Below are 22,325 nucleotides of genomic sequence, written 5' to 3'. Positions count from 1 at the left end.
CGCTTATTACCTGGGTGATGGGATCATTTGTACCCCAAACCTCAGCATCATCAAATACACCCATGTAACAAACCTGCACATGTAGACTCTGAATCTAAAATAAAAGCTGAAATTATATATGTAAGAAAGAAAATATCCTCTTGAGTCCCTATTCCAATGCTTCTAAACATTAGCAACAATTAAATATTGAAATAAGGATTCAAAGTAAAGCCTTTGCTTTGTCTGAATGTTTCAGGCAGGTTCTACATACTACTGCAGGTTAGAAAAATGGGGCCTTTACAATACCTATAGAAACTTAACATATCATATTCCTGTCTTCCTTAAGCGTAGGAGAATGTATCTGAAACATGGAGCTATAACAGGGGGACGCTTTCCTAGGCAGGCTCAAAAACCTGATATATGTTTATATTTAAATATCTGTTTATATTTCAACAAATATGATCAGTTTTTTTTTTAAAAAAAAACAAGGAAGAAACAAAGCGCCTCTCTGAATTGCTAAGAAACACAAAGTGGAACAAGAATACGAGATTTGAAGACTGAATTTTGATATCATTGATTAAGTATTTTATCCTGGAAAAAAAATCGCTTTAATCCTGTTTCTTTATCTGTAAAATGGTAAGAATAGTGATTTTAAGGGATTGTTGTAATGATCAAATGTAAGATCATGTACATTAAGCACTTATTATATGAGGAGCACTGCAAGCAAAGAGCAGGTGAATAGACTAGGTGTGGCTATAAATTATTTTCCTTCTCATATTTTCAAATACACAAGTTTCTCTGCAGTTCTTTTATAAGCCCAATGTCTAATACAGACATTCAATAAACATCCAATTAATAGATGGCTGAATAAGCATATGATAAACCTGCCATTTAATTACACGTCTGTCTCCTTATCTAACATTCTTAGCTATATCCCTTGTAATCCCGGGGTATTAATCTATCTGCCTTATTACCTACCTCACAGATTACTTTGTAAATAAAATGAAAACGTCAAGTTAAGTATGTAGGTAGTACCTTTTATATGACAGCATACATGGGTAGTTATTATCTACAGAAACAAAATTCAGCTCTCACATTTATTTAAAGACAATAAAAATCAGAAATGTAGTCTTATAACATGACTGTCAAAACAACTAAAATGCTACTTATAATAAAACCAATTGTTCCTTTTTATTGAAGAGTCTTCTACTCATTTGAATTATTTCAGCAATTCCAGCTCTCCTGCTCTCATCTAGTCCTAGTTTCCTTTTTGTCACACAGAATTCAGTAAGAAAAACACACTCTAGAATATTTCTGAATGAACGGGTGTTCCCTGTCTGGCCTCCAACATGGCAACCACAAGCCACAGGAGCCCACCGCGCACTGAAATGCAGCTAGTGAGAACAAGAACTTGAACTTTAAATTGTATTGAATTAGAATTTAGAAAGTTAGCAAGAATGCTATCAGCTGAGACTGCATTCACTTTTGCTTTTGAGTGGCTTTGTGGTGGCCTACAGATGTCGAGTTTCACTGTTTCCCTTGAAATTTAAAATACCCCCTGTAGCCCCTGTGAGTTTGCTGCACTGCCCTGGGTCAGAGCACGGTTTGGAAAACACGAAAGTAGGTATTTCAAAGTACCAAGCAATGATGTTAGTTGTTGTAGCTGTATGTAGTTTATCTAAAAATAAAAAGTCTACATTTTGTAAAGAGACGCGTAATATAAAGCACATGGTGATGAAATGCCATTACAATTTGCTTTAAAGTACTTCAACAAATTGAAAGTTGAAGTTGGAGCAAATGTCATGATAGGCAAAGATCTTGGTAAGTGTTTAACTTCGGTGATGGGTATGTAGGCCTTTACCGTTCTCTTTACTATGATGTATGTTTGATATTAAAATTACAATATTTTAAAAATAGACCAAGTACTATGCTTCAATGAAGAAATGCTGAATAGCAGGTAAGCACTTTTTCTAACAGCTAAGGGGAAATGCCGCTAGGGAGGGATACACAAGGGCTTCAACACTATTGAACATGTGTTATTTCTTCAAGTCTTTTTCTGTATCTGAAATGTTACTTCAAAAAAATTAATTCTGAACAGTTTAATGTATAAAAATCACATAGAATTTATTCCTCAAAAATGCATATAATTTAACAAACAACAACAAAAAGAAATGTTGTGTAGGTAAAGCTCAGAATAAAAATAACTAACAATTAAAAGTTGAAGGGTGAAAAAAAAACCCAAAACATCAGTCATTCAAGTAATGAGAACTGTTATTCTCATTAAACACTAGAAGCATTTACATAATCTTTACACCTAAGCTGTATAATAGACATTTTAATTTTAAAATGTTTTACGTGAGTTAAAGATTTGGAACTTACCGTCATAAACAAAGTAAGTTTCATCTTTGAAAACAAGCACAGCCGGCATCTCTTTTAGTGTCACATACTGCAAAAAAATCAGAAGTTTAAATAACTTTTATCACTAAAAAATTCTAATTAGTAACTATAATTTCAAGTCGAGATACCAGAAAACTCAAACACACATTAAAAATAACAAAAAAGAACGTCACAAACAGTTAGAGTACAGTCAATCCCAAACTCATCCAAGAAGTATATTTGATTCTTTTTATATATCCCCTTCTACAATGTGCTGTTTGCTATACAATGTCCTGTTTGTGGATTATTCTTAGCTGATAACAGACTTAAACATCAACCAGCCTATTCAGGTTTAAGTTCTTCTCCACCACTCACTGGCTGTGTGATAATGAGCCACTTTACCTAGGGGAGTCTGCTTCCTGATCTGTGGAATAAAGACACTGAGACTGCCTACCTCACAGAACAATTATGAGAGTTATGTCAGATACCATAACTGAGAGCATTGCTTAAACTGTAAACTGCTTTATAAACCACTTACAGTAGTAATAAGGGATTCATTCAGAAAGTACCAGCTGCTTATAGCTGAGCTGTACTTATTTTGAGAGTAAAATTATACTAGAAAACAAGTATCAGAAGACAAATAATTAGAGGAAGCCACAAAGAATTATTACATGGGCATGTTAATACTGAAAATAATGACAAATAAATCAGTAAATGAGTGGATAATGAAGTAAAATAACAATAAAATAAAAATAAAGAGAGTTATCCTGGAAAAATTAAAAAGGGAGGGAGGCACATCTCAGGGGAGAGAAAATAATACAGATTTGGTTACATTACTATCAAAAAATAATACAGCAGTATGAAAATAACAATTTTAAGGGCAGTGCAAGAGCTCTTAGGTAAAGCTCTAATCAAGCATGTTCCCTTCACCTGCCCTTGGCAACTCATTCACAGATGCTTGGGAAGTATTTTTCAACATTCAGCACCTCCGTCTTTCATCAATATCCCTAATAGTTCTTACTAGAACACAATGATACAGTCTCAAATCTTGCAGCCATCGAGTCTCACATATTCTGAAGCTCTCTTCCTCTCCCGTGTGTTTTTTTCAACTATCTTCTATTACTGTTATAGTCTGCAGGTCAATCTCCTTCGTTCATCTGCAAGTATTCTGAAGTCAGAAACTGTCTAAATTCATTCTTGTATGCCCCTTACGGCATCTCCTGGGGTTTTCATAAATACCCGTTGTAAAGCTAATGAAGCTCTGAAGGACAAAACATTAATATTCAAAATATGGGAAGACCACAAAATTATGGGCTTTGCACTTATGTGAGAATCATCTATGGGAGTAAAACTCCTCATATTATTGTGAAGTACCTATTATTTCCCCTAGCAGACTTTTCCAAGTACATCCTTAAAACTAAAAAGGAGAGATGAGAAATATTAATATTTTCAGGAATAAAGAATGCCTAAACAAACTAGTTGAGAAGCCCAATTAAAAAAATAATAGAAGTAATAAACAAATACTAAATATGCTCATATAACAGATGCTATATATATGCCTACCCAGGCCCTCTGGGTTCTAGGGATATAACAATCCCCATTGTTATATGAGGATTAAGATGGTGTCAAATGGAGCCAGCGCCTAGAACACAGCAAACCTTCTGGTGCACTCCAAGTGCCAACTGCTTGCAAAGCTTTGTAGATGAGGGCTTAGCATAAATTCTCATCTCTAATACAAAAATGTGGCTCACTGGACTTGGGAGACAAAAATGTATAAGAAGCTCAGATTCTAGTCCATTTTAAGCCTTTATGTTACATTAAGGCATTCCAGAAAAACCTTTTGGGAACACTGTTGGAGACTCTGATGGCAAGTGTGGCCTCTTTTTCTCATCTTACTCATGGCAGTGGCAGCCCGTCTGGAGAAGCTGCTGTGGGAATGCCAGCTGCAGCAGGGGAGGCGCAGCAGGGGCTGCATGCTCCATGGAGCCAGTGGGGGCCAGGAACAAGCAGGAGAGTCCTACCCGCTACCAAGTTCATGGGGTGGGAGCCCCACGCTCCCGGGTGTAGCTGAAGCTGCTTAGAAGTGGTTCTGGACCCTGGCTTACCTGAGCTCTCCGGGGCCCAGAAAGCAGCCACCCCCACCCCCCCAACTCCTACAGGTTCACAAATGCCTGCTCCTGCTCCCTGGCCTCTCCCTGCTCCTGGCGCCTGCTCTGATTTTGAAGCAAAGTTGTGGCCGAGCCTGAGTGTTGTCACAACTTAGCTGGGCGTGTGTGTGTGCTTGGGGCGGCGCTGACATGCCAGCTCCCGCCAGTGCCTGGGCTTCCTCCAGACTTTGGACATTGACAAGCGTGGGAAGGAGGCTGGCTCCTCGGCATGAACAGCCTGGGTGCCATAGACGGTTGGATGATGACGGCAGGAGTCAGACAGGTTCCTAGGCAGGAAGGGGTGGGTCCCCAGTAAAACCCCAACTTCAGGCCAGGGAGGGCCTGAAGCCTGGGGGCCAGGCTACTAGTTCTGGGTGAAGTCCACAGCCTGGAGCAAGAACTTCACTGATGACCATTCAGCCAAGTGGATCGTGCCTTTTCCAGGCCTGACTGTGGCCACCCATGGACCATTCGGCACGCACTTCCTCAACCCTGAGCACATGAAAACCCCAGACTAAGCAAGACACAGACTTGTCCGGATGACCCGCCTGTGGAAAGGAGCTACCTACTCGGGTCTCCTAAGAGCTATTCTGTTGCTCAGTGAAGCTCCTCTCCGCCTTGCTCATCCTCCAGTAGTCCATGTACCTCATTGTTCCTGGATGCGGGACAAGAAGTTGGGACCCACTGAATGGAGGGACTGAAGTGGCTGTAATGCAAACAGGGCTGAAACATACCCCCCAGTCACCATGTTGCAGGTGACAAGAAGGAAAGAAGAGCTGTGACCCTTCTGGGAGCCCAGACCTTGGGGTTCCCCAAGTCAGGGCTGTGACACACTGTAACACCCTCTTCAGGGCTCTGCAGTTCCTGGTGTTTCTGGGCTTTCAGGCACCATTGCGTTCCCCTTGTCCAGATGCTGGTTCTTGCAGTGGAAGCCACTTGCAGTACATCTGGTCCAGTCACAGCCTCACATGGAGCAGGTGCCTGGAGCTGCCTTCCCCATGGCAGCCAGCACACCTGGCTGTGCACGGTGGCCAGATTCCACGCCTGCTCACTCACATATCCCTTGCTGCTCCATGCCTGGCTTGTCCTTGGCAGGCACAGGATCTGGGCCGGTAGCATGAGCCAAGGGCAGCCTGCCAGGCTGAGTGGGCAGAATAAGCCCAGTGGGTGCAAGGAAAACCCAAGCAGAGGCACTGCCAGCTACAGAGGTTTCTGGCTGGTGAAGTGACACCCTAAGGATCCTGTGACATTACCTTCCCCTCCAAAAGTAAATACATATACTTAAAATACTTGGCAAATCAAAATGGGTTTAAGTTGTCCAGAAACTGAGGTTCCTTCAGGAGTTGAAAATCACTGCGGGGTACATAAGATAAACATCGACATACATATTGCAGGAAGCATTAAACACCTACTTAGGCAAGTCTGTAATCTTAAAATCTTTAAACATTAAAACATTTAAAAGAAATGAAATGTTTGACTTACCTTTGTGAAAAGAAAAATAGTTCCCTTTTTTAAATAATTATATTGATTCAAAAGAAAAAAAAAGAAAAACTCCCTTGCTTTCTTTCATGTTTCCCCTGAGTTACTGCCAAATTCCTAAGGTCCTCTACTCATTAAGTTTCCTCAAGAGAAGTCTATACTTGTGGTCTCCACTTCCTTACTTGCCATCAGTGTCTCTCAAACACCATCGAGGTTTTTGTCCCCATTACTCCTCTGAAAACCACCAACAACCTCCATGTGGACACATATTGTGGTTATTTTTCTCTCATTATTTTCTTGATCACTCTGCAAAATTCTCAAACTGTTCACTCCTTTTAAAACACTTCATCTGGGCTTCCAACTCATCTCTTTTTCCTAATTTACTATTTCTTCTCATTTCCTTTGCTGACCTCAGGTTCTGGGCCTACTTATTTCCTTAAAAATTTGCTTCCCATGTCTAGGGAAAGTTCTTTACACAGCCTTGACTTAACTCTAGACCCCTATGTCCAACTGCTGATTTGATGCTTATATTTAGATTTCTAATGTGACATGCTGAATCAAATTAAAATGAGTAATTCAAAGCACTTTTCATTCTCCATATTTTCAACCTCTTCCTTCTCCAATATTCCTCAAGTTCATAAACCACCACCATCTACCCAACTGTTCAAACCAAAACATGTAAGAGTCACCCTTGATTCATCCCTATTCTTCCGTATCAGCAAGCTCTGACAATTCTGTCTTCTAAACACAACAATCCTTTCACTTCTTCCCAACTCTCTCACTAAGCATCAAGCCCAAATTTCTTAGATTACCGCAAAAGTTCAGTTGATATCTGTAGATCTACTTACACCTATCTAACGCAGTCTGCACTTTGCACAGAGTCATCTCCTTAAATAAGAACATCAGTCCATGTTCTTCACCAACTTCAACCTCATCACATGCACTGCCATGACTTACAAAGCCTACACTGTCCTCCACCCACTTCCCATCACACTGTAGGCACTACAGTCACATTGGCCTACTGTTTTGTTCCTGTATCATGTCAGGTGTGTTCTCATCTTGGAGTTCTGTTATCTGTTCCTTGTTTCTGGTGTATTGTATCCACAGATCTTTGCACGGCTCCTTCATATCATGTAAAAGTCTCGGTTCAAGTATTTTCTTTTGAGACAAACAATTCTTGACCAATCAACCTATAGCACCCATCCCACTCCTATTTGCCCCAACTATTATACTGCTTTTTAATTTTTTTTAATTATTATTATTATTATTTGAGACAGAGTCTCACTCTGTTGCCCAGGCTGGAGTGCAGTGGCACAATCTCGGTTCACTGCAACCTCTGCCGCCCGGGTTCAAGCAATTCTCCTGCCTCAGCCTCCTGAGTAGCTGGGATTACAGGCACGCGCCACCACACCCAGCTAATTTTTGTATTTTTAGTAGAGATGGGGTTTCAACATGTTGGTCAGGCTGGTCTCAAACTCCTGACCTTGTGATCCGCCCGCCTCGGCCTCCCAAAGTGCTGGGATTACAAGCATAAGCCACTGGGCCCGGCCTTAATTATTATTACTATTTTTTTGAGACAGAGTCTCACTCTGTCACCCAGACTGGAGTGCAGTGGTGCAATCTCGTCTCACTGCAACCTCCACCTCCCGGGTTCAAGTGATTCTCCTGCCTCAGCCTCCCGAGTAACTAGGACTACAGGCACGTGCCACCATGACTGTCTAACTTTTCTATTTTTAGTAGAGATAGGATTTCACCATGTTGGCCAAGCTGGTCTCGAATTCCTGACCTCGGGTGATCTACCCGTCTAGGCCTCCCAAAGTGCTGGGATTACAGGCATGAGGCACTGCGCCTGGCCTTTAATTTTTTTTTTCATAGCACTTATGATATCCTGTTTATCGATTTGTTTACTGAGGACCACTATCTCAGTTTGAGGACCCAAAACAGACTGTATCTGCAACACACACACACACACACAAACACACACACAATAATCCACCACTTGTCAGCCAATTTAGGAGTTTGAGGTATCACTTGTCATCACTACTTTTATTTTAAAAAGCAAGAAGCACTAATGTAAATCCCTGAATGCTATGAATCTGATGGTATTTGTTAATTAATAAAAAGCAATCTAATACCAGTAGTAAAGAATCAGCATGTTTACTCTTTCCACACATATCACAGTAAATAAATCTGATATTAAAATCAATAATTTAATCAAGCAATAAAATCACAATTTTATTTATTAAATCAAGTAATTTAATAAATAAAATTGTGTCATTAAAATCAAATTTTAAATATTACCTCAGGAACCACTTCTTCTGAGGCAGAAAAGAAGTATGTATATACAATCAATTCTGAAGCAGCATCTATATACTTCTCCTATGAAGATACAAACAGAAAAAAGGTCATTGAAAAATATTAAATGCCAAAATTCATTCCTCATTAAACAATGAGAGTCACCTTACGTAGTAAGAGTCACCACTGTAATTTGCTACCTTACATCCCTTTAGGTGAAGAGAAGAAATGTAGGCAAATAAAATTGTTTCCAAGGCAAAGGCCAACGTAATTAAGAGCTTTTATCTTTCTGCAAATAAAGTTCATTAAATATAACACAAGTTCAATTCGTATGTATTCATTTAATTATAAATTAGACAAAATGATGGTGATGATTACAGGAAGATATGTGTGTATACACATATACAAAGTCTGCAGTCTCAAAGACTCAGAATTTGAAAAAGCAACACAAGACATAAATAACCAGGTTAATAATAGAAAAAAATACTAAGGCACGCAACATTTACTCACTTTTTACACACTTGTTTCATATAGGCAAACATGACAGAAGGTATACAAGGAAGTGTTTTTATTATAAGAAATGCTTAGAATGAATGAAAATATTTCTAATAAGTGCAGAGTAAGTTCTGCATTTCTAGTGAAGTCTTGATTATAGAGTAAATTAAATTACAATACGTCTGTTTTTGTGGATTAAAAAAAAAGTCTTACTTTCAAAGGTGATTCTCCACCTATATAAACGAAAAATACACGGTGTCTCTTCTGCATATGTTCAAACATTTGTTGACTTGGAAGTGGCCGAATTAGAGCCCTGTTGCACAACAAAACAAAAAACAAACTTGAATTACAAACTAAAGTACATAATTTACTCCTATTTATACTATAACTAATCATGTCTCCAGTTATTAAGTTTCAATAATATATCAACTGCATTTTAAGTGTATCACAAAATCCACATGAATATAATAAAACTGTGGTCCATGACTACTATTGCATATACATATAAAAGGTTAATATAGTACCCACAATTTAATCTATCAGTTTCAAAATAAGTGTCAAAACATCCATTAAGAGAGTACCATCATTACCAGCATTTTGATGGGCAAAAAGAGAAGTATTGTCCATTTAGAATCCTCAGCCTAAAACAAGACAATTCCCAAGAGAATTATTTTTTTCTCCCTTTCAAAAGATCATTCACAAAAACACTGTGAATACCATCCCAGGAATATATAGTACTTCATTAGGAATATTTATATCTTACTCTGTCAATTTAAATGGTATATACTTTTTAAGTACCCTATGGAGGTTAAAATCCAAAAAGTATAAAAAGGATATCATTAATCATTTACAGAAAAAATAAAATGGAAAATGACAGTCATAACACTACATAAGAACCTCATGAAGAGAAAACAAAAATTGTTACACAAGCATTTTTCAAGGTAAACAGACTGAGAAGTGAATTACATAGATTATCATGAAGCACTTCAATTATAAAATATTATTAAAAAACTAAGAGGCAGTCGTCTTTTACATATGGTGCATATATTGTAATATATAATTTTCATTCTATCACATTTATAAAAAGAACAGAACATAGAAAGGCAAATATATTTTCAAAATTCTTTATGATGCATTGCATCATCACTCTACCCTAGCCTCTATTTTAATACTTAGTAACTAACTTCTAAGTGATGCAACTCCAGAACTGACTCCTGAAATTTCATCTACAATAGAGTCATCTCCAATTACATCAGGAGAATCCCTTCTTAAGCCTAAACCAAAACTCATTAAAAATTTCTCAAACATAATGACTAATATAAATCCTGGGAGGATTCAGTACCTCCCACTAGCACTCCCCTCATACAACATAAAGTTATTTCAAAATTTATTTATTCACAAAGGAAATAAAATGAAACACGGTCGATGAGAAAATACAGTGAAAATTACATTAGTAAGCACCACAAACTTTAATATACAAAAATCACTCCTAATCCTCTGAATTTTCTCAAATAATTTGAGACAGTATTGTGCCACCAACAAATTCATTTGATTTTAATTTACCTTAAAGCTATTTAAAGCTATCAGTATAATATATCCTGTTAAACTCATAAGTGCCTATACTTTAAAGCCAGTAAAGATTAACAGTTTGATGAACATTCTCAAGAACTTTCACATAATCATGTTAAATAATTATAAGCACCGACTTTCTTTATATCCCATTAAAATGTAGATTTGAAAAAACGACAGATTCAAACCAACAAAAAATGCTTAGAGGAATTTGTTTCCTTATCAGTAAAACCATAGGGATCAGTAACTTGAAAAGATCTTTGGGTTTTAACTATGTCACATTCTAAGTATAAAATGCACAAATACCTCACAGCTGGCAGAAAGCAGTATGTGATAAATAAGGAAAAATATTTTAGCTGTATCTAAAATACATTTTCGAGTATCAAAGAGTACGGATGAAAGCCCAAGTCTGTTCAGAACAATAATATCCCAAGGCTTTGTTGAAAACTCTGAACCAGGCAGTCCAAAAGCAAAATTATCATAAAATAAAAATTAAGATTCACAGAGTTGTTATATGTAATCAAAATCTGGAAAATGTATTAAAAAAGAACTGGGGAAAATTCTTCTATAGACAAGATGAATTTAAATGTGAGGTTAAGAAGTATATAATACAAACCATGGTCTCTGTTTCTTTAAAGTATTTCTTTGGATATGCTGTATAATCCTATCTTCTCTCATAAGTAAATAATCAAATAAATTTTACCTAGGTATGTCCTTAAAATATGTTTGTTCAATACAGTCTATTAAAATGTATTTAATTTTCAAATATTAATAACATACAGTAAAGGCCTTTCCTAATAACTTACCCAGATACCCTGTGAGCAAACTCAATAATATCATCTTTTGTTCGTGGTCCTCTATAATTATATGCCAAGTCCCCTTTTAATCTTAAAAAAAAAAAAAAAAGATTAAAACCTGGATTAACAGTTTTAATATTTAATGCTAATCATTATCTATTGTTTCATAAAATTATATTACATAAAATAGTAAATGCAGAGAAGTTTTAGAAGTAGCTCTCATGTAAAATATGGTAGGTATTAGGCTGGTCAGAGGACCAGTAACACAAAAGAAAAGAAAAGAGGCTGTATTCTATTAAAATTACATGAAAATATTTTACTCTGCATTTCATAACTGCATTGTATCTATGCCTTCTGAAAAATAATCCACACATTCATGGTCGAGAGCTTGGAAAATTAAAGTACTATAATTCTCACTATCTTCCCTGTCAAAAGGAAAACGAAAGGACAGGGAAATAAGAGTATTTTGGAAGAGGCAAAACAAATGTTAAGCAATACAACATCATAGTTACTTGATGCTCCAACATTACAGAGTAAAACGATGCATTAAAAACAGCTCTTCTAGAAACTTACATAATTCTTTAAAAGCCAACCAATGAATTAATCTGTGTGCCTAATTAACTAAAATTTTAAAAAGGAAAAATTGGGAAGCACAACAGAATACCTACAATTAAACAGAAGGAAACAAAAGGATGATTTACTTAACACAAAAAGTAAAAGAGGCTAAGCAAACATTTTTAAAAAGTGGGGGAAGGAAACAGGTCAACACAAAACCCAAGATATAAATTGAAATTACTCAAATTTAAAAATTTGAGATGTTAAAATATTTTAAAACTTATTTTATTATAAAAATAACTTTCAGAACAATTCCACAGCTCCCCATATTACCAAAATAAGATTAATGAAAATCATGAGAAAATTCAATGAAGTCATGATTATAAAACAAATCCTTTAGAATTGTCACAACCTTTCTTTCAACTTGTACACTTTATTATACTTGATCAACACCTACAGATTAGAGTATCATCAACTTTGATTCTGTTTTTATCTCACAATCCACACTTGAACTCCTCAAGGGTAAAAGACCTTTCATAATTTATGACTGTATACCTTGTCCCGCACAGTGCGTGTCACACAGCAAGCAAAATACGTGAATTAGCCGTAAACATGATTGCTTAAATATGAAGAAAAGCATAAAGAAGCAGTCCCTCTCCTTTAATTACATACTTCACCTATGAAGAATGGCCAACCTCCAATCTTCAATCCTCCAAGGAATCTACTAGACATTAACGTTAATAAAACGTAAGTAGAGTGAACTACTAAAAATACACATATAAACATACAACACTCAACTTACAGCTTAATTGTTGGATAACCTCGAACTCCAAACTCTGAAGCAATGCCTTGATAAGAAAAAGAATAAAGCATTCTAAATTTTTTTTAAATATGAAAAACTAGGTAACAAATGAGCCTTTTACTTTAAAAATAGAGATATTTATACAACCCATATAGATATGTTGTTTTTAAGTCTTAAGATTATAAAATCACACAAAAGAAAAAAACATGACATTCTCATACAAAACAATTACTTAATAGTCCAATCTGTGACCTGCACAAAATACTATGACAAAATAAGAAATGCACGTCAAAAGAATAGTTAAAAATTTATAAAATACTTATTTTAAAAGATATACTGGCAAAAAAAAATAAAAATAAAAATACATAATTACTTCTCATTTGACTTCATGTCCAAGACAAATATTTCTTCTAGGTCTCATTTACTCCTCTCAAAAAAAAAAAAAAAAAGCCCATCTCTTCCTTTAGTGTTTTTTGAGTTTTCAAATAACTACAGCGTATTCTAATTTTAAAAACATAACTTGTATTTGCAAAATTAATTACTATGGTCAACACAGGATTGAAAAGCAACTTTGTTTTAGGAGTTTCTGCTTTTGTGATAACCTAGAGTAATTTTAATTATCTCAAAGATTATTCTGAAATCCTCACATGAATTAAAATGAGAATAGTTGCTACAATATCATCTTCTGCAGGGAAAGGAGAAATAGTAACAAAAACAAGCAAATATCAAGAGGGAAGTAAGACGTTAAACAGTAGAGAAATCACATACCAAATTAATGCAACACTACTTTACAGACACAATGTCACTAGGACAGTAAAGAAGAAATAAAATATTCTCAGTTAACACGTTACACCAAAAAGATATTTACAAAACTATACACTAGCATATGAAAAGTCCACTGTATTATTCACATGATCTTTCCCTTCATAATTTTATTTCCAGGGTATTTTGTTATCACACTTGGGTAAGGAAGCTACTACATCTGAATTCCAGTTTAACAATCACTTTAGTAATCTTCACTAATCTTTGGTTTCTCATCAACTCCCCAATTCAATTCACAAGAATAAGGGCAGCTGATTTGTGACAAAATAATATCCAAAATTTTTCCTTCATTTGTCAACTCTAGTTTCTCCCTTAAACATATGGAGATAGGTAAATAGAGGAATCTGGACAGTGGCTGACATATATTTTCCTAAGAGGTAGCATAAACGGCAGAGGTAACAATTAAGAACTCAAGTTCTGAAGATACAGGTTCTGCTTCTGAAAAGACATGCAAACTCAGAGCAAGCACATAATTTATTTGTGCCCGTCTGTAATCTAGGACTTCATTCTGTCAAGTATGTTCTAATTGGAGACTGTGGGTATGGAGAATGCCTTCTTCCCAGCAAAAACACAGAAACTACTTTGGGGAGATTATGTGAATAATGAATATTTTTATTGATCCCTTTCCAAATTAAGAAGACAGGGAAATATCCCAAATTAAGAAGACAGGGAAATAAAATCCCTTATTACCTTCAATTAAAACTCATTTAAAAAAACTGCTAAAACATAAAGACTAATATAATTGATTGGGGGACAAAGTTATATTCCACTAGTAATCCCTTTGTATAACTTAAATTATATCAAAATGTATTTATATACAAATCAAATAAAGAAAATAAAGTATGCAATCAATAAGAAAACACACTGGTCGTGCTTTATAGCCTGATATTGTGGATCTCATGATAAGCCTCAGAAAGAAAAATCCCAGCTCCACACTTAACACTATCACATCATTTCCTTGACCTCTCAGTATTCACATCGAGACAATGGAGATCCATCACCCAACCCACATCCCTTGGATTCTTGACAATTAACATTAACCTTCGCTTCTGAAGTAATTTTAATTGACAGTAACTTCTATAAAACTTCAGCCTTAGGTTCCTCTAAAGGGGAATGGCAGTATAACATTTTAAAAAAGCCTTCGGGAGGCCGAGGCCGTCGGATCACAAGGTCAGGAGATCGAGACCATCCTGGCTAACACGGTGAAACCCCATCTCTACTAAAACTACAAAAAATTAGCGGGGTGTGGTGGTGGGCACCTGCCGTCCCAGCTACCTGGGAGGCTGAGGCAGAAGAATGGTGTGAACCCAGGAGGCAGAGCTTACAGTGAGCTGAGATCGAGCCACTGCACTCCAGCCTGGGTAACAGAGCGAGACACCATCTCAAAAAAACAAACAAACAAATAAAAATTTAAAAAAAAGCAAACAAAGCGGGAGTTATAAACACATAATGACCCCGGTTAGCATTCTAATTTCATTTATCGCCTATGTAACTCTGGATGTTTTTGTGTACTTCTCTGATTCCCCTTCTGAGAACACTACTCACACGGCTACAGGTTGGGATTTTAAAATGAAAAAATAGATGGAACACAATCTGAGTCTGGCACATAGAAGATTGTTAAATGCTAGATCCTTTTCCTTTCTAATCTTGATCCTGATTTCATTAATTAGCTGCTGACACATCAATGCACACATAGTATTAATAAAATTAATGTGCAGAATATTTTATAACGGGCGTTAATATTTTAAAATTGCACCTCAAAACAATTTTGTGAGGAGGAAAAAATAGTGGCAATTCAGATTAAGAAACTAAAATAGGAAGATTCAGTAACTTGTTTGAGAGCAAACAATTCTGTAAGGAAGAAAAAAACAGGTAATTCAGATTAAGAAACTAAAACAGGAAGATTTGGTAACTTGTTTGAGAGCAACCATTGATTAGGTAGCAGGGCTGAGATTGAAACTCAGTCTAATTGACTTTAAATTTTTTTATTCTTTACTGTTTCATATTAGAGAGAAAGTTTATATAGAAATCTGAGCTCAATTACTTCATAAATTGAAGAGTCCATTTGCAACAAGAGTTATGGCTTTGAAGTTTTATGATTTTAAATGTTTATAAAACAAGATTCAGCATGAAGTCTTCTACTTCATTTCTATTTTCTTCTTGAAATGGTAACAGTTTGATGCTAGAGGTAAGTAGGAATGTGAATCATGGTAATCTTGGATACTAGGCCTAATTCTGTTTCTAACTTCGATGTGCGAAATTACTCAGTCATTTCACTTCTAGTTACTTTGTTATTTCATCTATAAAATGGGAAAGGGCGAAAGGAGTGAGGAGTTACTCAACCTCTAAAGTCCTTTTTGGCTCAAAGATACTACCTGGTTTAGTATTTACTGAATGTCACTATGTGTCTAACATGAAAAGGGTGTAACATATGGCAATGGTTTAGAAGACATTTTGTTTACTAAAAACAGTGAGTAAGGGGCTAGGAGGAGATTGGAGAGAACACAACTGGTATCTAGTGAGTAGAGGTGAGGGATGCTGCTAAACATCCCGCAATGCGCAGGATTCTTCCTCCCATCCGACCCCCAACTAAAACCCCATAGAATTATCTGGTCCAAAATGTCAACAGTGCAAGGCTGATAAACCCTGAAACATAGTCACTGACTTCCCCTGCACCAAAAACAAAAAAAAAAACCCACAGAACTATCCAGCCCAAAAATGTCAATAATGCAAGGTTGAGAAGCCCTGAAATAGTCACTGACCAAAAAGAGTTTATAATCTGGAAAGGCAAAATTAATTTTTAACTGCAATCTATGAACAAGATGTCAGAATGTTATTGGCCAAATGTCATTCCAAATTTACACATGAAAGAGAGCTCAAGTGTGATCTTTATCATAAAATGATGTCACACTATGGCTGGAGAGTAACAGAATTTCAGTGGTTCCATAATAAAGATCAGCATGCCACTACAGGTAATATTATGTCATATTTTAACTTCCAAATGAGAAATATTTTTAGCACTCATTTTGAAGAGGTATGTACAAAAAGAGAAGCTAAAACACCTATCTGGATTTACACTGGACATAATTTTTTATATTATTTGGTTATGGTATTAGTAAATCCATGCATCAAGACATTTTGGTACAATTCCAAACACAGAGTAGACTAAGTCATAATAGTTCAAATTTCTCTAGTTCAAAAATTCTGTACACACAGATTTACTGGACTGAGTCTGATTGCATTTGCTTCCAACCACTGCAATGACTTAATACATGATTGAGAAATGAGTTATTATCAAAGACTCCTAGAAATTTTATAAACTTGATCACTTCGAATAGTCTTATCTCACCCCAAACTAAAACACTGTAACTCTCTACCAAAATAACATTCTACACTTTGTGGTTTTCCAACCTCGGTGTGCACTGGAATCATCTGAAGTGCTGCTAAAAATACAGACTCTCGGCCGGGCACAGTGACTCATGCCTGTAATCCCAGCACTTTGGGAGGCCGAGGCAGGCAGATCACCTGAGGAGGAGGGCAGATCACCTGAGGTCAGGAGTTTGGGACCAGCCTGGCTAACATGGTGAAACCCTGTTTCTACTAAAAACACAAAAAATTAGTTGAGTGTGGTGGCACATGCCTGTAATCACAGCTACTCGAGAGGCTGAGGCAGGAGAATCACTTGAACCCGGGAGGCGGAAGTTGCAGTGAGCCGAGATTGCACCTTTGCACTCCAGCTTGGGCAACGAGAGCAAAACTCTGTCTCAAAAAAATAAATAAATAAAGAAATAAATTGGCCAGGCACAGTGGCTCACGCCTGTAATCCCAGCACTTTGGGAGGCCCAGGCGGGCGGATCACAAGGTCAGGAGATCGAGACCATCCTGGCTAACATGGTGAAACCCCGTCTCTACTAAAAATACAAAAATTAGACGGGCGTGGTGGCGGGCACCTGTAGTCCCAGCTACTCGGGAGGCTGAGGCAGGAGAATGGCGTGAAACCGGGAGGCAGAGCTTGCAGTGAGCCGAGATTGCACCACTGCACTCCAGCCTGGGTGACAGAGCGAGACTCCATCAAAAAAAAAAAAGAAATAAAATAAAAAATACAGACTCTCAAGACCCAATTGCAAAGACTTTCACTTTTCACCAGTAGGACTGGTGTGGGCCTTCAGAATCTGAACTGACAATAAGTACCCAGGTAATTCTATTGCAGGTTGTCTACAGATTACATGCTGAGGAACAGTGACACCGCGACTGTCTGAAAAGCAACCTACTGGCCTGCAAGAGGTATCCATGAAACAGCCATCCCTTTAGTGTTCTATAGGTAGACCTAAAATAACAATGGCAGATGACGTGAAAATAATTCCATTTCTTACCTGTTTGATTCCAAATTCTACTAAAATGTCTGTATTTGAACTGCCTTAAAAATTTAGGCAAACTCTGAAATTCACAAGGCAAAAATGTTTGTAATATGTGAACGGTGGTTTTTGAATACTTCTTTAGTACTAGGAAGATAAGTTTCTTCATCACACATAACACATTCCCTTGGTGTTCATATTTAAGTGGATAATGCTTCCATCACTGACATTTAACTCTAATAATGGTCTAGAAAATAACATTAGACAATTGACTTATGTTCACAAGTTACTGTTTGTCTCTTCCCACAAGAATATAAGTTCCATAAGAGCAGAAAGTTTAATCTGTTTTGCTCAATGATGTATCACCAGTACCCTGGTATGTGCCAGGCATATCCTAACATGGTAAGCACATTAAGTATCTGCTAAATGAATGAATGCTAACTCTACAACTTTTCTACAAAGGGATCTTTTTTTTTTTCAATTAACTATGTTTGGATAATTCAAGTAGGATTTCCAAGCAAGCCCCACTATGCAAGGTCGGGGGCAAGTAGTTGAGAGAGGGGGATGGTGGAGGTTTAGCATTCCATATCCAATGAGTAAAAAGTTGCAACCTGTATATGAGGTCTTACTACTGCTTTTTAAAAATAGCATTTAAAACACTTTCTTCTCTAAGTGACTCAGGAAAACAATCTTGGCTATGTTTTTCCCTAATCATAGGGCCACTTAATAAATAGCAGTACACAGGGGCACTTAATACTGAATAATAAACTAATGAATTAGATACAATATAGAATTTGACAATGTAAATTGTTAATTATCATTGAAGTATTACATGAACAGTTTACCACTAAGACTTTTACTGTTTTATATGCACTATTTTTCTCATTGACTATTTTTCTCCATAGTCCCACATTCCTTTATACATGACTCTATGACTCCACTGACCTATTCAAGTGATCACAACAATTTGCCATTTTTGAGACTTTACTGCTCTTGTTGGTTTATTCATCTTTCTCCCTTTATTATGTTGTAAGCACTTCCAGGACAAGCAGGATTTGTCTGGGTCTTTCTTTAATCTCTAGAGATTAGCCACTGTTTGACAAATAGTACTTGGTAAATATTGATTGAGTGAATAAATGAATAAGCACATCTATGAATAAATATGTGTATGCACATCTAATCAACATATATGTGTATATATATGTTAGGAAACAAGAATTACTTTCATGAGCAACAGTGGAAAATGATAACTTCTTAGATGTTGTTAAAAGCTTATTTCAAAGAAGTATCAACTCAAACATATTATTCTCCCTAACAATTTCTGCCATTTATCTCTTCTCCTCTCTAAATTTCAACGTTTCATTTGTGTGGCTCAATAATTCCAGCACTAATATCTCACCTACACTGTAGGTCCCTGTTCACAAACATCAGTTAAAATTCAAAATCATTGGTAACTTAGAAATGCTCACAAAATTAAAACTGATATTTTGCATATACCCAGAGGTAGCATAGTTGAGCAACTATACTAGGAATCTCACACTATTCTTTTTTATTGTTTTTCTTTATAGTACAAAGCCAACCAATCTGTTACTTCTGTGATTTTAGTATGGAACATGCCTATGAAAATTACTGTTTCCATCGTACTCTACTGTGACCACCCACAACACCTGGCTCCCAGCATCCAACACCAGGATATATACACAAAGCTGACTTAGACGATCTCCCTGTTTCTACGTACTCTTTATTTTCCATCCTAAAAGGTGCTGCCAAAAATATTTTTATCAAGTCATTGCCTTCACAAAAATCTGTATTACCTCCTACTGACAAGTGATAAAATCCAAAACACTGCCTGACCTGGGAAGCTCTTAACAATCTGGCATTATCCTTTAGTGTTATATATGTGCAGCCATTGTGCTAGGGGGTTTGAAATACAAGATATTAACATGATTTGCACAACCTTGAGGATTATCACTCTCCTTTGTAGCTACAGAAACTAAAATTGAGAGGTTAAGTGCTACCCAAAGCTACAAAAGTAGGACATGGCACCAAGTTGAGATTAAAACATAGCTCTGTCTTGCTCCAAAGTAAAATGCTGATTTCTTAAAAAGAAATATAAATTACATACTTCCACTTTCTTCACTAATGAAAGAGAAACTACATGTATTGAATACAAAAGATTTTATATCTGCTGGAACATTCAAACCTGAAAACCACCAATAAAAGCAGCATTATAATTAAGTATTTATCAATATGGAAACCAAAGATTGGTTTGTTCGGAAATGTTCTCAGCATTACACAGCAAAACTAGCAGGCAGAGCAAGGATTTGAATCCAAATCTGCTCTCTGAAAGCCATGCTCTTTCCAAATTCTACAATACCTCACACTTCTCTAAATTTAACTTCTTCTTTTTCCCAAATCCTTTAAAACAGGTGTTGGTGTAAAAGGTCAGATAAATATTTAGGCTTTCTGGGGCATACAGCCTCTGTCACAACTATGGAATTCTGCCATGGGGGCACAAAAACAGCCATAAACAGATAATAAATGATTGTGGCTATGTTCCAATATAACTCTATTTATAAAAATGGGTAGTAGGAGAAATTTGGCCTATAGACGAAGGTTTGCTCACCTTCACTTCATTCTATTCTCTGGTACACACTCGTTAACCTCTTTTACACTCTTATTATTTTGCTCTAGTATTCTTTCTAAGGTGAAAACCTTCTTGATCCTCACTTGTATTTACCCTAACTCAATTCATCCTTCAAGTTCCCATTTTTTCTTTACAGCACATCTCAGGCTACTCAGAAAAAAGCTGATTCAGAACTCAAGTAGCAATACCAATAGTTCAACACTCATCCTTTTATAGCTGCCTCATGTAAACTAAAGTAGGCTCAAAGGGGAAAAGATGGGTTAAACATCTGTTAAGCATAAGATTAACATATACTACATACTATATGTTCAATGGCTAATTCATTTAACTCATAAAGTATACAGTCTTAAATTATTAAGATAATTGAATTTTACATGAGCAAAAAAAGTCTTCCTCCCACCCTGAATACTGCTGCATATAATTGTTTTTGCTGTGAGAAAAGTAAAAAAATAAACTAAGTGAAGGCTTACTAGAATAGGAAGTAGCATCCATCTTTCCAACCTTAACTGGAGAACCAATGCTTTTCATCTCAAGACCAACTTCATTCCAAATCGGTTCCAGCTTTTTACAATGGCCACACCATGGTGCATAAAACTTATTTTAAAAAAACAAAAAGCAAAAAAGATAACCATTAAAATGTTGTGCTACAGTGAATATGAAACTTCATATTTAAAGAACCCCTTTGACTAAATGATCTAATGTTTCAGACAAAAAGTTTAAATATAATTTTTAAAGTAGATACATAATGAAAGATCAAAACATACAAACATAAACCTAGATACCTCAAAATCAGTACTATCTTAAGCTCATTTTAATTGACTTATTTAAAACTGATACACATTTTACAATAAAAATGTCTTTACTTCCAAGGAAATGTTCTATATGAAATGTTTTATATAAAAAGAATCCACAAAATAAACATATATATACCATACAACATACACACGTAATAGTTAATGACAAATATCAATCTATTTCTATTACAAAAATTTCAACATAGTAGGTGACTTTGCTGACTTCTATCGTAATCACTGGCAAGACGGGGAGGTCATTAAGATGACTGGTTTGGCATAGGGACAAGTCAGGTTGATTAAACCGAAGTCTGTCTTTTACTCTCTTTAGAATTACCAGATGGTGGAGGTGATACTCAGGTTCCCCTAGTTAAGTGGTGTTACAAACTACTTGTTATATTTTCATGAAATGAGATGTTTTAACTTTATACTATGAAAGTGCTGAAAAATACAGAAAAGGAGAATTAAACAGTGGACCCTCTGTCAACTCTGCCATTCTTTTTCCATCTCTTTTGCTGCTATTCTACTTTTCGCTGACGCATGTTAAATCTCAACTATCATAAGGTTTAAATATATTCCAAACTTTAAAGAAAGGAAGGTGAAAATTTAATTTTGTCCACTGTTAACATGAAAATATGACTTTGACTAAGTGCTATTAATATACTCAATTTCTTGGAAACTATCAAGAAAACGAGTGAATTCTGTAATAAAATCATACCCTATATCATGAAGATATACTCCAAAAGTTGACCTCATTGTAAGACAGGGTTCCAGCTTTTCTTCTTAATACCCTCACCCCCAAAATTTCATCAAAAATGGGTTCCCTTGCATGGAACCTTAAAACTCTGAGGTGCTTTTTAATGTAAAATCTCAAATATAGTAATACTTAAAAAAACAAATTGAGTATATACATAAGCACTAGCCGTTTACTGCCATTTTGGGGTAGAGTAGAATAGAAAATAATACTTAAAATGGTAGGGGTGGGTAACTAGCACATAAAATTTACATACTTACATCTACAAGCCAAATGTCATCATTTCGATTTTCTTTAAACCTAAAAAACAAGAAAGCAAATCTTTGATTGTATGTTTGTGTCCACTTCATAACTGTATAGTATAGGCAGAGATAATATATTGATAAATATAAGGGAAAGACCCAAATTTCTTCAATAAATCTTTACATAAAATTTTACTCAGTGACCTATCCATTAAACATC

General features: G+C 36.1%; 1 protein-coding gene across 2 annotated transcripts in view; it reads right to left on the bottom strand.

The window, feature by feature from the left end:
- TMX3 (thioredoxin related transmembrane protein 3) overlaps positions 1-22,325 on the bottom strand; it is a 47,326-nt gene that overhangs the window by 21,412 nt on the left and 3,589 nt on the right. Inside the window, exons 3-9 of one of the 2 annotated variants that reach the window (XM_003264326.4) lie at positions 22,124-22,163; positions 20,789-20,912; positions 12,495-12,540; positions 11,147-11,227; positions 8,985-9,084; positions 8,283-8,360; positions 2,359-2,425 (exon numbers count right to left, since the gene is read on the bottom strand). In XM_003264326.4, coding sequence (XP_003264374.1) covers positions 2,359-2,425; positions 8,283-8,360; positions 8,985-9,084; positions 11,147-11,227; positions 12,495-12,540; positions 20,789-20,912; positions 22,124-22,163 — 536 coding nt within the window. The remainder of the gene's footprint in view (positions 1-2,358; positions 2,426-8,282; positions 8,361-8,984; positions 9,085-11,146; positions 11,228-12,494; positions 12,541-20,788; positions 20,913-22,123; positions 22,164-22,325) is intronic. The other variant, XM_030810287.1, reaches the window with a different exon arrangement.

The sequence above is a fragment of the Nomascus leucogenys genome, chromosome 4 (genome assembly GCF_006542625.1).
Source record: "Nomascus leucogenys isolate Asia chromosome 4, Asia_NLE_v1, whole genome shotgun sequence".
NCBI classification, from domain to species: Eukaryota; Metazoa; Chordata; class Mammalia; order Primates; family Hylobatidae; genus Nomascus; species Nomascus leucogenys.
The sequence above is the reverse complement of the archived record's forward strand: the minus strand, read 5'-3'. Positions and strand labels throughout refer to the sequence as shown.